Source organism: Salvelinus alpinus, chromosome 2, assembly GCF_045679555.1.
Source record: "Salvelinus alpinus chromosome 2, SLU_Salpinus.1, whole genome shotgun sequence".
In the NCBI taxonomy this organism is placed as follows: domain Eukaryota; kingdom Metazoa; phylum Chordata; class Actinopteri; order Salmoniformes; family Salmonidae; genus Salvelinus; species Salvelinus alpinus.
The window spans coordinates 82,547,174-82,565,808 of record NC_092087.1 but is presented as its reverse complement, the minus strand read 5'-3'; the positions used below and the strand labels follow the sequence as shown (position 1 = coordinate 82,565,808).

General features: G+C 44.6%; 1 protein-coding gene across 2 annotated transcripts in view; it reads right to left on the bottom strand.

The window, feature by feature from the left end:
• Nucleotides 1-9,076: 9,076 nt before the first annotated feature.
• mfng (MFNG O-fucosylpeptide 3-beta-N-acetylglucosaminyltransferase) overlaps nt 9,077-18,635 on the bottom strand; it is a 20,741-nt gene continuing 11,182 nt past the window's right edge. The window contains exons 4-9 of one of the 2 annotated variants that reach the window (XR_011673484.1): nt 14,761-14,914; nt 11,972-12,057; nt 11,358-11,523; nt 11,043-11,128; nt 9,823-10,371; nt 9,077-9,667 (exon numbers count right to left, since the gene is read on the bottom strand). Coding sequence is in view for 1 of the 2 variants with exons in the window: in XM_071389594.1 (XP_071245695.1) it covers nt 9,616-9,667; nt 11,043-11,128; nt 11,358-11,523; nt 11,972-12,057; nt 14,761-14,914 (544 nt within the window). In the remaining variant the exon portion in view is untranslated. The remainder of the gene's footprint in view (nt 9,668-9,822; nt 10,372-11,042; nt 11,129-11,357; nt 11,524-11,971; nt 12,058-14,760; nt 14,915-18,635) is intronic. The other variant, XM_071389594.1, reaches the window with a different exon arrangement.

The following is an 18,635-nucleotide window of genomic DNA, read 5'->3' as shown; positions in this document are numbered from 1 at the left end:
CCCCAGCAGGGCCACAGCGCTGTGCTGTCTCCATGGAAGTAGCAGTGAGGGTTGTTGAGTTGGAACCTAATAAAGGGAGGACAATACACACACACACCCTACACACATACACACTCCCCCCAGCCTAATAAAGCAGCTTTGGATAGCACTGAACTAGCCAGCAGCAATCTCTAAAAGGACTCTCCATCTCCCTTAGTGCAGCACACAACCTCTCCGTCTCGCTATTTCTCTCTCTGACACACACACACACACAAGTTTGAACACAAAAACTCTCTCTCACACACACACACGCACACACAAACCATGCACCCATCAGTCAATGACCATCTCAATGAAGTTAACAGCTCACTCACTGATGAGTCAATGGCTCTTCTCGCTACTGTCTCCTCTCCTTTTCTCTCCTCTCCTCTCCTTTTCTCTCTCCTCTCCTTTTCTCCATCTCTCCTTTCCTTTTCTCCCTTCTCTTCTCTCTTTTCTCTCTCCTCTCCCCTCTTCTCTCCACTCTACAGGAGCACACCAGCTACATGTGTCACTATGGCAACCGCTCCACTTGACAGCACTTTCTCTGCCAGTCCAGATGAGTCTGATGAGCCACTCCTCAAGCAGGACTAAGTTACCTAGTTGCAGTATTTAGCCAATGAGGAGGTCTGTCTCAGAAAGAACACCTACTGTAAATGAATCATTCTTTAATATTGCAGTCTATTTTTTTGTTTTCTAAAAACTACAAATTGTCACGACTTCTCCTCTGCTCCAATGGACCCCACCAGCTACAGTACATGTGTGTCACTATGGCAACCTCTCGAGTTGAACAGAACTCTGACTGGATGTGGTTTGAATGAACCAATCTTGACTAAGTTTCCCACTTTTAGTCTTCTGCCAGTTTCTTTGTGGTATATTTCTGAGCACTCTCCTTGTGTTCTTTCACTCATGGTCTCTTCTCTCGCTCTCTCAAGCTCTAATCTCCCTCTCTTTCTCAGTTCAATTCTATTCTATTCAAAGGGCTTTATTGGCATTCTACGGCTGTGTGAAGTTTCTGGATTTTGGCGGGAACTAGAACACGCTGTCGTACACGTCGATCCAGAGCATCCCAAACATGCTGAATGGGTGACATGTCTGGTGACTATGCAGGCCATTGAAGAACTGGGACATTTTCAGCTTCCAGTAATTGTGTACAGATCCTTGCGACATGGGGCCGTGCGTTATCATGCTGAAACATGAGGTGATGGTGGCGGATGAATGGCACGATAATGTATCTTTGTGCATTCAAATAGCCATCAATAAAATGCAATTGTGTTAGCTGTCCGTAGCGTATGCCTGCCCATACCATAACACTATCGCCACCATGGGGCACTCTGTTCACAACGTTGACATCAGAAAACTACTTACCCACACAACACCATACATGTTGTCTGCCATCTGCCCAGTAGAGATGAAACCAGGATTCATCCATGAAGAGCACACTTCTCCAGTGTGCCAGTGGCCATCGAAGGTGAGCATTTGTCCATTGAAGTCGGTTACGATGCTGAACTGCAGTCAGGTCAAGACCCTGCTGAGGACGACGAGCACGCGGATGAGCTTCCCTGAGACGGTTTCTGACAGCTTGTGCAGAAATTCTTCGGTATTGTGCAAACCCACAGTTTCATCAGCTGTCCGGGTGGCTGGTCTCAGACGACCCCGCTGGTGAAGAAGCCGGATGTAGAGGTCCTGGGCTGGCTACACGTGGTCTGCGGTTATGAGGCCGGATGAAAGTACTGCCAAATTCTCTTAAACGATTTTGGAGGCGGCTTATTGTAAATAAAGAATTAACATATAATTATCTGGCAACAGCTCTGGTGGACATTCCTGCAGTCAGCCAATTAGCACACTCCCTCAACTTGAGACATCTATGGCATTGTGTTGTGTGACACAACTGCACATTTTAAAGTGGCCTTTTATTGTTCCCAGCACCTGTGTAATGATCATTCTGTTGAATCAGCTTCTTGATATGCCACACTTATCAGGTGGATGGATTATCTTGGCAAATGCTCACAAACAGGGATATAAACAAATGTGTGCAAAAAATGTCCCATTCTGTCTTGTTCCCCATTCTTCTTTAAACAACAATTTAGGCTTGGAATTGTTGGTTAGTTAGGGTCAGCGGATACACAAATACTAAGAGATGAGAAAATCTTTGTTCAGCCGTTCTCTCCAGACACATTCCGCTCAGCCGGGGGATGTAGAAAGGTCTAGAGAGGTCTCAAATGGAACATTGGCATTCGTTGAGACCCGGGGCAACTCTATTCTCTCCCTGACAACCTCTTCAGAATCCTGTATAGCGGTTTTATGAGACGGACAGAAGATGAAACTGCAGCACTGAGAGCAACACAAACACAACAGTGAGTGCTACACTCCAACTATCACAGCCTGGGTCCACTTCATCCCTACGGTGGACCAATCACTGCCTTTTATAGAGTACCAGTACACACAGTTTATAGTATCTCTGTGCATCACACACGCTTGGTTCAGTTCCTAACATTTTACACTGTAGTCATTTAGCAGACGCTCTTATCCAGAGTTACTTACAGTAGTGAGTGGATACATGTTCATACTGGTCCCCTGTGGGAATCAAACCGACAACCCTGGCGTTGCAAGCACCATGCGCTACTAACTGAGCTACACGGCCCTGTCATGACGTCACGCCACCTCTGAGTCCAGGAAGGATATGAGTCATACTGTGGAGAGTAAGTCCCTTCTCCTTGGTGAAACACACACACAGAAACAGAGAGATACACATATTAACACACACACACACACAGAGATACACAAACACACACTAACACACACGCACACACACACAGAAACAGAGAGATACACACACAGAGATACACAAACACACACACACAGAGATGCACGCACACACACTAACACACACACAGAAACAGAGAGATACACACACAGAGACACACACACACACACACACACACACACACACACACACACACACACACACACACACACACACAGAAACAGAGAGATACACACACAGAGATACACAAACACACACACACACACACACACACACAGAAACAGAGGGATACACACACTAACACACACACAAACATACACACACAGAGATACACAAACACACACACACATACACACATTAGCACACAGAGACACAAAGAGACACACACACACACACAAACCTATACACACAGACACATTAACACACACACACACACACACACACACAAACACACACACACACACACACACACACACAGAGTGTGTGGCCTTGAGGTGACGGTTGAGTACACCCCTCACTGTTTCTGTGTATACCTCTGGGAGAACATGGGGGAAGAGTGGTGTCCACGCACCACTGGAGACAGACACACTGAGAACACACACTGTCAATCACAATTCACAATCTTATTTAACCCTTCACCGATTCCCTGTATCCCTCTCAGTCCTCTGAGAATCCTGAACCTCTACGACCCAGCGAATCACGCCTGTCATCTGTAGCTCAGATCTACTCACTCTCCTTCATATGAGACACACACACACACACACACACACACACACACACACACACACACACACACACACACACACACACACACACACACACACACACACACACACACACACACACACACACACACACACACACACACACACACACACACACACACACACTGGCCTAAATCATTGCTCATAGCCTCACTGAATCTGAAGTGGTTGTGGTGTGTGCCGTCTGCAATGGCAGACTTACCTCACATCATCAAGGGGCCTCATGAGCTGGGCATCATTTAAAAAAAGAATACTAGTAATATATATCTTTTTTATATAATTTCTCCGCTTGAGGCCCCCCCACGCTCCGTTTGACACACTCTCGTTGTCTCACACACACACACTTGGGTCACTATATCTATTTTGCCAATTTGGATTGATCCCCTCTACCACACGGAACCCCACTAACCTACCGACGGAAACGCACGAGGTATCTACAAATAGACTTCCATACTATGCTATCTTGCTACCGATAGCCATCTACCCGGCCAGCTGTCTGGATCGCCGTGACCCCAACCAACCTCTACTCACTGGACCCTTATTGATCACTCGATTAAGCATGCCTCTCCTTAATGTAAATATGCCTTGTCCATTGCTGTTCTGGTTAGTGTTTATTGGCTTATTTCACTGTAGGGCCTCTAGCCCTGACCACTATACCATATCCAACCTCACAGTTCCACCACCCACATATGCGATGACATCACCTGGTTTCAATGATGTTTCTAGAGACAATATCTCTCTCATCATCACTCAATACCTAGGTTTACCTCCACTGTATTCACATCCTACCATACCTTTGTCTGTACATTATTCCTTTAAGCTATTTTATCGCCCCCAGAAACTTCCTTTTACTCTCTGCTCTAGAAGTTCTAGACGACCAATTCTCATAGCTTTTAGCCGTACCCTTATCCTACTCCTCCTCTGTTCCTCTGGTGATGTAGAGGTGAATCCAGGCCCTGCAGTACCTAGCTCCACTCCTATTCCCCAGGCGCTCTCTTTTGATGACTTCTGTAACCGTAATAGCCTTGGTTTCATGCATGTTAACATTAGAAGCCTCCTCCCTAAGTTTGTTTTGTTCACTGCTTTAGCACACTCTGCCAACCCGGATGTTTTAGCCGTGTCTGAATCCTGGCTTAGAAAGACCACCAAAAATTCTGACATTTTCATCCCCAACTACAAGATTTTCAGACAAGATAGAACGGCCAAAGGGGGCGGTGTTGCAATCTATTGCAAAGATTGCCTGCAGAGTTCTGTTTTACTATCCAGGTCTGTTCCCAAACAATTTGAACTTCTACTTTTAAAAATCCACCTCTCTAAAAACAAGTCTCTCACCGTTGCCGCCTGCTATAGACCACCCTCTGCCCCCAGCTGTGCTCTGGACACTATATGTGAACTGATTGCCCCCCATCTATCTTCAGAGCTCGTGCTGCTAGGCGACCTAAATTTTAACATGCTTAACACCCCAGCCACCCTACAATCTAAGCTTGATGCCCTCAATCTCACACAAATTATCAATGAACCTACCAGGTACCACCCCAATTCCGTAAACACGGGTACCCTCATAGATATCATCCTAACAAACTTGCCCTCCAAATACACCTCTGCTGTTTTCAACCAAGATCTCAGCGATCACTGCCTCATTGCCTGCATCCGTAATGGGTCAGCGGTCAAACGACCTCCACTCATCACTGTCAAACGCTCCCTGAAACACTTCAGCGAGCAGGCCTTTCTAATCGACCTGGCCGAGGTATCCTGGAAGGATATTGATCTCATCCCGTCAGTAGAGGATGCCTGGACATTTTTTTTAAATGCCTTCCTCACCATCTTGAATAAGCATGCCCCATTCAAGAAATTTAGAACCAGGAACAGATATAGCCCTTGGTTCTCTCCTGACCTGACTGCCCTTAACCAACAGAAAAACATCCTATGGCGTTCTGCATTAGCATCGAACAGCCCCCGTGATATGCAACTTTTCAGGGAAGCTAGAAACCAGTATACACAGGCAGTTAGAAAAGCCAAGGCTAGCTTTTTCAAGCAGAAATTTGCTTCCTGCAACACAAATTCAAAAAAGTTCTGGGACACTGTAAAGTCCATGGAGAATAAGAACACCTCCTCCCAGCTTCCAACTGCTCTGAAGATAGGAAACACTGTCACCACCGACAAATCCACTATAATTGAGAATTTCAATAAGCATTTTTCTACGGCTGGCCATGCTTTCCACCTGGCTACCCCTACCCCGGACAACAGCACTGCCCTCCCCTCTGCTACTCGCCCAAGCCTTCCCCATTTCTCTTTCTCCCAAATACAGTCAGCTGATGTTCTAAAAGAGCTGCAAAATCTGGACCCTTACAAATCAGCCGGGCTAGATAATCTGGACCCTTTCTTTCTAAAACTATCTGCTGAAATTGTTGCCACCCCTATTACTGGCCTTTTCAACCTCTCTTTCGTGTCGTCTGAGATTCCCAAAGATTGGAAAGCAGCTGCGGTTATCCCCCTCTTCAAAGGGGGGGACACTCTTGACCCTAACAGCTACAGACCTATATCTATCCTACCCTGCCTTTCTAAGGTCTTCGAAAGCCAAGTCAACAAACAGATTACCGACCATTTCGAATCCCACCATACCTTCTCCGCTATGCAATCTGGTTTCAGAGCTGGTCATGGGTGCACCTCAGCCACGCTCAAGGTCATAAACGATATCTTAACCGCCATCGATAGGAAACAATACTGTGCAGCCGTATTCATTGACCTGGCCAAGGCTTTTGACTCTGTCAATCACCACATCCTCATCGGCAGACTCGACAGCCTTGGTTTCTCTAATGATTGCCTCGCCTGGTTCACCAACTACTTCTCTGATCGAGTTCAGTGTGTCAAATCGGAGGGTCTGTTGTCCGGGCCTCTGGCAGTCTCCATGGGGGTGCCACAGGGTTCAATTCTTGGACCGACTCTCTTCTCTGTATACATCAATGATGTCGCTCTTGCTGCTGGTGATTCTCTGATCCACCTCTACGCAGACGACACTATTCTGTATACTTCTGGCCCTTCTTTTGACACTGTGTTAACAACCCTCCAGGCGAGCTTCAATGCCATACAACTCTCCTTCCGTGGCCTCCAATTGCTCTTAAATACAAGTAAAACTAAATGCATGCTCTTCAACCGATCGCTGCCTGCACCTGCCCGCCTGTCCAACATCACTACTCTGGACGGCTCTGACCTAGAATATGTGGACAACTACAAATACCTAGGTGTCTGGTTAGACTGTAAACTCTCCTTCCAGACTCACATCAAACATCTCCAATCCAAAGTTAAATCTAGAATTGGCTTCCTATTCCGCAACAAAGCATCCTTCACTCATGCTGCCAAACATACCCTTGTAAAACTGACCATCCTACCAATCCTCGACTTCGGTGATGTCATTTACAAAATAGCCTCCAAAACCCTACTCAATAAATTGGATGCAGTCTATCACAGTGCCATCCGTTTTGTCACCAAAGCCCCATATACTACCCACCACTGCGACCTGTACACTCTCGTTGGCTGGCCCTCGCTTCATACTCGTCGCCAAACCCACTGGTTCCAGGTCATCTACAAGACCCTGCTAGGTAAAGTCCCCCCTTATCTCAGCTCGCTGGTCACCATAGCAACACCTACCTGTAGCACGCGCTCCAGCAGGTTTATCTCTCTGGTCACCCCCAAAACCAATTCTTCCTTTGGCCGCCTCTCCTTCCAGTTCTCTGCTGCCAATGACTGGAACGAACTACAAAAATCTCTGAAACTGGAAACACTTATCTCCCTCACTAGCTTTAAGCACCAGCTGTCAGAGCAGCTCATAGATTACTGCACCTGTACATAGCCCATCTATAATTTAGCCCAAACAACTACCTCTTTACCTACTGTATTTATTTATTTATTTTGCTCCTTTGCACCCCATTATTTCTGTCTCTACTTTGCGCTTTCTTCCACTGCAAACCAACCATTCCAGTGTTTTTAGTTTTATTTTACTTGCTGTGTTGTATTTACTTCGCCACCATGGCCTTTTTATATTTTTATTTATTTATACATATATTTGTTTGCCTTCACCTCCCTTATCTCACCTCACTTGCTCACATTGTATATAGACTTATTTTTTTTTCACTGTATCATTGACTATATGTTTGTTTTACTCCATGTGTAACTATGTGTTGTTGTATGTGTCGAACTGCTTTGCTTTATCTTGGCCAGGTCGCAATTGTAAATGAGAACGTGTTCTCAATTTGCCTACCTGGTTAAATAAAGGTTAAATAAATAAAAAAAAATTTTTTTTTAAAAACACACAAACACACTGTATCTCCAGTACACACAAAGCAGCTCCACACACCTCTTCTTCAAGGCTGTATAAACCATTTCGATTCTTTCAGGCGTTGCAGAAACCAGGAACTATGTATAGACAGCCCAGACTGGGACGTGAATACACTGTTAAACCAGAAACCAGGAACTATGTACAGACAGCCCAGACTGGGACGTGAATACACTGTTAAACCAGAAACCAGGAACTATGTACAGACAGCCCAGACTGGGACGTGAATACACTGTTAAACCAGAAACCAGGAACTCTGTACAGACAGCCCAGACTGGGACGTGAATACACTGTTAAACCAGAAACCAGGAACTATGTACAGACAGCCCAGACTGGGACGTGAATACACTTTTAAACCAGAAACCAGGAACTATGTACAGACAGCCCAGACTGGGACGTGAATACACTGTTAAACCAGAAACCAGGAACTATGTACAGACAGCCCAGACTGGGACGTGAATACACTTTTAAACCAGAAACCAGGAACTATGTACAGACAGCCCAGACTGGGACGTGAATACACTTTTAAACCAGAAACCAGGAACTATGTACAGACAGCCCAGACTGGGACGTGAATACACTGTTAAACCAGAAACCAGGAACTATGTACAGACAGCCCAGACTGGGACGTGAATACACTGTTAAACCAGGAACTATGTACAGACAGCCCAGACTGGGATGTGAATACACTGTTAAACCAGAAACCAGGAACTATGTACAGACAGCCCAGACTGGGACGTGAATACACTTTTAAACCAGAAACCAGGAACTATGTACAGACAGCCCAGACTGGGACGTGAATACACTTTTAAACCAGAAACCAGGAACTATGTACAGACAGCCTAGACTGGGACGTGAATACACTGTTAAACCAGAAACCAGGAACTATGTACAGACAGCCCAGACTGGGACGTGAATACACTGTTAAACCAGGAACTATGTACAGACAGCCCAGACTGGGATGTGAATACACTGTTAAACCAGAAACCAGAAACCAGGAACTATGTACAGACAGCCCAGACTGGGACGTGAATACACTTTTAAAGTTAAACAATGTGTTAAAATAAAAAAGAACATGCCTTTCCAACTATTTCAAAAACATTTTTGTAGTCATAACAGAACAGATTAATAAAACGGCGGATATTTTACAGCAGTGAATTTCACCAGAGTTCATCATAAGAAGTTATACAAATCTATAAACAAAAGTATATTCATATTTATTTTGGTCTCTGTTCAACAAATATACACACCTGCAAATAAATGATGCAAGTGCTGTCTTGTTAAGGGCTCTGGAGGGCTCATAGAACTCCTAGAATAAGTAGATAGGTTACAGGAAGTGCTGTCTTGTTAAGGGCTCTGGAGGGCTCATAGAACTCCTAGAATAAGTAGATAGGGTACAGGAAGTGCACGATGCATTCTGCACCAGACTAGTGTTGTAGTCCCTGTTATTTCCATGTAAAACCAGGGCTGTGTCCCAATTATCTCTCCTTGCTCCCAAAGTTTGTACACTGATTTCCAAGTAAATGACTGGGGTAATGTAAGACGTAAGGGTGAAACTCCCACTAGCCCATACCTCGACCAACCCATCACTTTCAGATTTGTTGGAAGTAGTAAACGAGTGTACACTTCAGGAGAAAAGAGAGATTATTGAGACGCACCCAGAGAATCCAGGAAGTGCTGACACCGTTTCGGAAAGTCTCAGGAGGCACAGGTGCTGCTGGGAGTTGGAGTCTTCAAGGGCACCAGCTGGTCAGTGGATAGAGTAGACAGTGGACCGTCTTAAACCTGTAAAGAATGACAGAACATTCTATATGACGAAATATATCATTATTAAACGTACAGAAATACAATGAATTAACATTGAATCGACAAGAAAGATGATGGGTCTTTGGACAGCGTCTGTAAAGGGCGTACACATGCTGATACATGACAAGCCTTACCAGGACCCTGGACAGCGTCTGTAAAGGGCGTACACATGCTGATACATGACAAGCCTTACCAGGACCCTGGACAGCGTCTGTAAAGGGCGTACACATGCTGATACATGACAAGCCTTACCAGGACCCTGGACAGCGTCTGTAAAGGGCGTACACATGCTGATACATGACAAGCCTTACCAGGACCCTGGACAGCGTCTGTAAAGGGCGTACACATGCTGATACATGACAAGCCTTACCAGGACCCTGGACAGCGTCTGTAAAGAGCGTACACATGCTGATACATGACAAGCCTTATCAGGACCCTGGACAGCATCTGTAAAGGGCGTACACATGCTGATACATGACAAGCCTTATCAGGACCCTGGACAGCGTCTGTAAAGGGCGTACACATGCTGATACATGACAAGCCTTACCAGGACCCTGGACAGCGTCTGTAAAGAGCGTACACATGCTGATACATGACAAGCCTTACCAGGACCCTGGACAGCGTCTGTAAAGGGCGTACACATGCTGATACATGACAAGCCTTACCAGGACCCTGGACAGCGTCTGTAAAGCGCGTACACATGCTGATACATAACAAGCCTTACCAGGACCCTGGACAGCGTCTGCCCCCGAACCATGAGACTGAGCAACAAGGCTGCTAAATAGCTCATCAAATGTCTATCTGGAATACCTGCACTGAGCCTTTTTTAACTAACCCAGTTGCACTGACTCTATGCACACACACTGGACTCTACCCACACACTCTCACACATACTAACACTGACACACACATACCGTATACACACACACACACTACATATGCCCACACACACATTACATGCACACTGATGCCACACACACACATACACTCACACACACTTTCACTTTCACGCTGCTGCCGCTGCCTATTGTCTATCCTGTTGCCTAGTAACTTTACCCCTACCTATATGTACAGCACATAGCTACCAGTTCTACTATAACTGTTGGGACATTTTGAACTTGTACCCCAGCAGGCAGAGAAGAAGGATCCCCTCTAGAGTCTGGTGTAGTGCTGCTAGATACCGGTAACTTTCACAAAGGTTTTACAGAAATCCCAGGGAATAAGCAAGGAGTTCCGTAATCCACCAACCAGGATTACTGGAAAGCCTGGGATTTTGGGGAAAGTTAGCGGAATATTGCAACCCTAGCGTGGTTTTTGTCAAGGTTTCTTGGCCTGAAGACAGGTTGGTACTGACCTGGAGGGATCATCCTCCTTGGAGAAGAGTCTATTCAGCTCCACACTGTTCATCTTGTTCTCAAACAGCCCATAACTAAGAGTCACCTGGAGAGAACACACACAATACAACTTAGAGGAGAGAAAACACATTACATGAGGCAGAAATGATTTGTATGAGTGTGTGTGTGTGTGTGTGTGTGTGTGTGTGTGTGTGTGTGTGTGTGTGTGTGTGTGTGTGTGTGTGTGTGTGTGTGTGTGTGTGTGTGTGTGTGTGTGTGTGTGTGTGTGTGTGTGTGTGTGTGTGTGTGTGTGTGTGTGTGTGTGTGTGTCTGACCTGTAGAGGTATATTGCTGGGCGTCAGCAGTAGCAGGTTCTCCAGGTGAGAGTGGAACATTGAACTGTGGACCATGGATATCCCCAGTCTTCTCTCTACGATGAAGCCTACTGTACAGTCATCTGGCAGACGGATCACTGCTGACGTCTGCTCAAACCTGGGACCACTAGACACACAGGTAGACACACACACAGAGTCAGATATAGATACACCCACATTGACTCAAACCCAGTTGACTCAAACCCACGCATACAGTCACATAAAGACAAGCATATACACAGACTGTATGTCCAATGACCCAACACACTGTCACATACATTCACAGATATAATGTACACTCTCTGACTCTCCATCTTTCACACAGACAAACCCCTACACACACCTGTTCTTATGGACTAGAGTTCACTCTTGACCCAAACACACAGACACACACACACACTCATACACAGACACACACACACACACACACACACACACACACACACACACACACACACACACACACACACACACACACACACACACACACACACACACACACACACACACACACACACACACACACACACACACACACACACACACACACACACACACGCACACACACTCCTCACCTAGCCCATGGAGCCATCTTCTCAGCTAGTCTGCGACTCAGACAGAAGCCTGCTCCTCCCGTGGCAAACCAGAACTGCACTTCTTTCTAGAAAGAAAAATACACACACAGTCAATCACCAGGCAGAACTGCACCTCTCTTTGACATGAACAGAGCACAGACGTCCACCTTCCAGACAGAATGAATCATGTAAAGGTTGATGTGCTAGAACAGGTAGAGGAAACTCCCTCCATCCACAACGATGAAACAACACTCTCTGTGTCCTCAGTTTCCCTCAAACTCATCATATTCTGTGATGTACTTACAACGATAGACTTTCCCAGTTCTCTCTGACTCACTTTGCTATGAGTCTTGCATATGCTACTTTTAAGCATTTATAAAAGTCTGACATATTTTGTGTGCTATTTATCTTGTAAGTGATTAGCAAGGAGATAATGTATGTTTATATTTGTGTAGCATTTGTCAAAAGGACAATATATCTGTTACTTGTTTGGTATTTGTCAAACGAACAATATATCTGTTACTTGTCTGGTATTTGTCATGCAAATCAGACGGTGGGCAGAGTTGTTGTTATGTATCTCATCGACGGGGCTGTAGTGGAGCAGGTTGAGAGCTTCAAGTTCCTCGGTGTCCACGTCACCAACAAACTAACATGGTCCAAGCACACCAAGACAGTTGTGAAGAGGGCACGACAAAACCTATTCCCCCTCAGGAGACTGAAAAGATTTGGCATGGGTCCTCAAAAGGTTTTACAGTTGCACCATCGAGAGCATCCTGACTGGTTACATCACTGCCTGATATGGCAACTGCTCGGCCTCCGACCACAAGGCACTACAAAGGGTAATGCGTACGGCCCAGTACATCACTGGGGCCAAGCTTCCTGCCATCCAGGACCTCTATACCAGGCGGTGTCAGAGGAAGGCCCTAAAAATTCTCAAGGACTCCAGCCACCCTAGTCATAGACTGTTCTCTCTGCTACCTCAAGGCAAGCGGTACCGGAGCGCCAAGTCTAGGTCCAAGAGGCTTCTCAACAGCTTCTACCCCCAAGTCATAAGACTCCTGAACATCTAATCAAATGGCTACCCAGACTATTTGCATTTCCCTCCTTCCCCCACCTTTTAAGCTGCTACTCTCTGTTTATTATCTATGCATAGTCACTTCAATAACTCTATCTACATGTACATATTACCTCAATTACCTCGACCCACCGGTGCCCCCGCACATTGACTCTGTACCGGTACCCCCTCTATATAGCCTCGCTATTGCTATTTTAATGCTGCTCTAATTATTTGTTACTTTTCTTTCTTTCTTTTTTTAGGTATTTTTCTTAAAACTGCATTGTTGGTTAAGGGCTTGTAAGTAAGCATTTCACTGAAAGGTCTACACCTGTTGTATTCGGAGCATGTGACAAATAACATTTGATTTGATTTGTATCGGTTGCCGTGACAGGAGCGTAAATCACAACAGGTATGTGTATCATCATTCTCCCAAGGTCCTCTCCTCCTCCCTCTCTGGAGTCCCCCTCTCCTCCCCTCCTCTCATCCTCATCTCCTCCGACCTTGTGTTCCCTTTCTCTAGGGAGTCTGAGGCCTGTCCTACTGTCAACGTTAAATCTACTCTCTAACCAGGGAGGAGGAGGAGGAGGAGAAGGAGGAGGAGGAGGAGGGAGAGAGAGAGAGAGAGAGAAGGAGGGAGGGAGGGAGGGAGGGAGGGAGGGAGGGAGGGAGGGAGGGAGGGAGGGAGGGAGGGAGGGAGGGAGGGAGGGAGGGAGGGCATCTTTTGTGAGACACTCTCGGGAACCAAGATACACTTAGGCTCAATACAGTCATTCATTCTACTGTAAATGAGACACACACTTACTCACACACATACAGTACAAGACACATGTTTATCTAGTGTGAGCATGTCTGTTCCTAAACCAATCGAATCAACCGATCCTGCTTGTTGACAGCCTATCCCCTGGGGTGTCTTTGACACGTCCACTTGATGACATGGTTCTTAGATCAATAACCAATAACATGCCAATCACCAATCAACCCTCCGGTTAGAAAAACACTCCACAGTGACTAAAACCACATGAATGGATGGATCTACAATCATCCCTTCATCCTTCCATCCTTCCATCCCTCCGTTCCTGATGAGAAGTGAATTGAAAGAGGAGAGATGTGGAATGACTTGAATAATTTACAGTGCTTGGCCAACTCTGTTCGAGGTTGAGAATTCCCATGGCAACCATCTTGGCATCAAAACGGTCAAACATATCAGTGACCCCCTCAGGAAGGGAGACAGAAAGACATATTCCAATGGCCACAGCAACATACTACTTAAAGAGATTCTCCGGTACTTTTGCTTTTCAGCCAGTAGTTCTGGAAGTAGCGTCCACAAGCCAAAAGTGGTGCGAACTACGGCACATATGTGCAGATATGGTCTCTCTCTCGCTCTGCTGTGTGTGCATCTCGCTAGCTGCCACTCAAATGGCGAGGGGCTGAAGCTCATTGGCTGGAACTCGAAATGCTAGAGGGCTGGCCCACGTGGGTCAGGGTTATGTTTAGGGAAGTGTTTCAAACTAGGGTATTTCGTGACTAATTGAGGTAAGACAGTAATTTTGGTTTTACATTGTGCCTGTATGAACTACACATTGACACATCCAGCCCAAAGTGGGAGGTTTAGAGACTACTTAGTAGGCCCCAAAGATCTCAGACGTGTCTTTAACATACCACTAGAACAAAGCATTGTATTGTTCATTGGAATATAGCTTTCGGCTCTATGCAGTGCATGGTGGGAGCGTACTGTCTTGTTGCCCTCCAGTAGTTCATGGGTATGAATGGGGTGGTCGAGGCTGGGCTTGCCCACGTAGACATCACCCTCTTGGGGGAAGGCTGAGAGCAGGGAGAGAAGAGCTCCAGGATTCACGTAGTTATCATCGTCAACATGACACAGCCACCTGGAGAGAGAGGGGACAACACAGGGATCAGTTCCAAACTGAAGTGAACAGTTGATCCCTTTCCTCTGTTCTAATTACAACCAAGGCTTGATTCCAAACTAAACACTGGGACCTTGTCTCTGCCCTTTCTTCTATCAGGTTGGAACACAAATCCTACAGTTTGGTACAAAATGTTGATAGAAATGTCTGGTACTTTACAACTTCTACTTTTTAACGTGATCTCTATGTCCTGTAAAGTGATAGTCTCTATGTCCTGTAAAGTGATAGTCTCTCTATGTCCTGTAAAGTGATAGTCTCTCTATGTCCTGTAAAGTGATAGTCTCTCTATGTCCTGTAAAGTGATAGTCTCTCTATGTCCTGTAAAGTGATAGTCTATCTATGTCCTGTAAAGTGATAGTCTCTCTATGTCCTGTAAAGTGGTAGTCTCTCTATGTCCTGTAAAGTGGTAGTCTCTCTATGTCCTGTAAAGTGATAGTCCATCTATGTCCTGTAAAGTGATAGTCTCTCTATGCCCTGTAAAGTGATAGTCTCTCTATGTCCTGTAAAGTGATAGTCTATCAATGCCCTGTAAAGTGATAGTCTCTCTATGTCCTGTAAAGTGATAGTCTATCTATGTCCTGTAAAGTGATAGTCTCTCTATGTCCTGTAAAGTGATAGTCTATCAATGCCCTGTAAAGTGATAGTCTCTCTATGTCCTGTAAAGTGATAGTCTCTCTATGCCCTGTAAAGTGATAGTCTCTCTATGCCCTGTAAAGTGATAGTCTCTCTATGTCCTGTGAAGTGATAGTCTATCAATGCCCTGTAAAGTGATAGTCTCTCTATGTCCTGTAAAGTGAAAGTCTATCTATGTCCTGTAAAGTGATAGTCTCTCTATGTCCTGTAAAGTGATAGTCTATCAATGCCCTGTAAAGTGGTAGTCTCTCTATGTCCTGTAAAGTGATAGTCCATCTATGTCCTGTAAAGTGATAGTCTCTCTATGCCCTGTAAAGTGATAGTCTCTCTATGTCCTGTAAAGTGATAGTCTATCAATGCCCTGTAAAGTGATAGTCTCTCTATGTCCTGTAAAGTGATAGTCTATCTATGTCCTGTAAAGTGATAGTCTCTCTATGTCCTGTAAAGTGATAGTCTATCAATGCCCTGTAAAGTGATAGTCTCTCTATGTCCTGTAAAGTGATAGTCTCTCTATGCCCTGTAAAGTGATAGTCTCTCTATGTCCTGTAAAGTGATAGTCTCTCTATGTCCTGTAAAGTGATAGTCTCTCTATGTCCTGTAAAGTGATAGTCTATCTATGTCCTGTAAAGTGATAGTCCATCTATGCCCTGTAAAGTGATAGTCTATCTATGCCCTGTAAAGTGATAGTCTATCTATGTCCTGTAAAGTGATAGTCCATCTATGCCATGTAAAGTGATAGTCCATCTATTCCCTGTAAAGTGATAGACTATCTATGTCCTGTAAAGTGATAGACTATCTATGTCCTGTAAAGTGATAGATTCTCTATGCCCTGTAAAGTGATAGTCCATCTATGCCCTGTAAAGTGATAGTATATCTATGCCCTGTAAAGTGATAGTCTATCTATGTCCTGTAAAGTGATAGACTCTCTATGCCCTGTAAAGTGATAGTCCATCTATGCCCTGTAAAGTGATAGTATATCTATGCCCTGTAAAGTGATAGTCTCTCTATGTCCTGTAAAGTGATAGTCTATCAATGCCCTGTAAAGTGGTAGTCTCTCTATGTCCTGTAAAGTGATAGTCCATCTATGTCCTGTAAAGTGATAGTCTCTCTATGCCCTGTAAAGTGATAGTCTCTCTATGTCCTGTAAAGTGATAGTCTATCAATGCCCTGTAAAGTGATAGTCTCTCTATGTCCTGTAAAGTGATAGTCTATCTATGTCCTGTAAAGTGATAGTCTCTCTATGTCCTGTAAAGTGATAGTCTATCAATGCCCTGTAAAGTGATAGTCTCTCTATGTCCTGTAAAGTGATAGTCTCTCTATGCCCTGTAAAGTGATAGTCTCTCTATGTCCTGTAAAGTGATAGTCTCTCTATGTCCTGTAAAGTGATAGTCTCTCTATGTCCTGTAAAGTGATAGTCTATCTATGTCCTGTAAAGTGATAGTCCATCTATGCCCTGTAAAGTGATAGTCTATCTATGCCCTGTAAAGTGATAGTCTATCTATGTCCTGTAAAGTGATAGTCCATCTATGCCATGTAAAGTGATAGTCCATCTATTCCCTGTAAAGTGATAGACTATCTATGTCCTGTAAAGTGATAGACTATCTATGTCCTGTAAAGTGATAGACTCTCTATGCCCTGTAAAGTGATAGTCCATCTATGCCCTGTAAAGTGATAGTATATCTATGCCCTGTAAAGTGATAGTCTATCTATGTCCTGTAAAGTGATAGACTCTCTATGCCCTGTAAAGTGATAGTCCATCTATGCCCTGTAAAGTGATAGTATATCTATGCCCTGTAAAGTGATAGTCTCTCTATGTCCTGTAAAGTAATAGTCTCTCTATGCCCTGTAAAGTGATACTCCATCTATGCCCTGTAAAGTGATAGTCTCTCTATGTCCTGTAAAGTGATAGTCTATCTATGTCCTGTAAAGTGATACTCCATCTATGCCCTGTAAAGTGATAGACTATCTATGCCCTGTAAAGTGATAGTCCATCTATGCCCTGTAAAGTGATAGTCCATCTATGCCCTGTAAAGTGATAGACTATCTATGCCCTGTAAAGTGATAGTCTCTCTATGTCCTGTAAAGTGATAGTCCATCTATGCCCTGTAAAGTGATAGTCTATCCATGCCCTGTAGAGTGATAGTCCATCTATGCCCTGTAAAGTGATAGTCTATCTATGTCCTGTAAAGAGATAGACTCTCTATGTCCTGTAAAGTGATAGTCTCTCTATGTCCTGTAAAGTAATAGTCTCTCTTTGTCCTGTAAAGTGATAGACTCTCTATGTCCTGTAAAGTGATAGTCTCTCTATGTCCTGTAAAGTGATAGTCTCTCTATGTCCTGTAAAGTGATAGTCTCTCTATGTCCTGTAAAGTGATAGTCTCTCTATGTCCTGTAAAGTGATAGTCTCTCTATGTCCTGTTAAGTGATACTCCATCTATGTCCTGTAAAGTGATAGTCCATCTATGCCCTGTAAAGTGATAGTCTATCTATGTCCTGTAAAGTGATAGTCTCTCTATGTCCTGTAAAGTGGTAGTCTCTCTATGTCCTGTAAAGTGGTAGTCTCTCTATGTCCTGTTAAGTGATACTCCATCTGTGTCCTGTAAAGTGATAGTCTCTCTATGTCCTGTAAAGTGATAGTCTATCTATGTCCTGTAAAGTGATAGTCTCTCTATGTCCTGTAAAGTGGTAGTCTCTCTATGTCCTGTAAAGTGGTAGTCTCTCTATGTCCTGTAAAGTGATAGTCCATCTATGTCCTGTAAAGTGATAGTCTCTCTATGCCCTGTAAAGTGATAGTCTCTCTATGTCCTGTAAAGTGATAGTCTATCAATGCCCTGTAAAGTGATAGTCTCTCTATGTCCTGTAAAGTGATAGTCTATCTATGTCCTGTAAAGTGATAGTCTCTCTATGTCCTGTAAAGTGATAGTCTCTCTGTGTCCTGTAAAGTGATAGTCTCTCTATGTCCTGTAAAGTGATAGTCTCTCTATGTCCTGTAAAGTGATAGTCTCTCTATGCCCTGTAAAGTGATAGTCTCTCTATGCCCTGTAAAGTG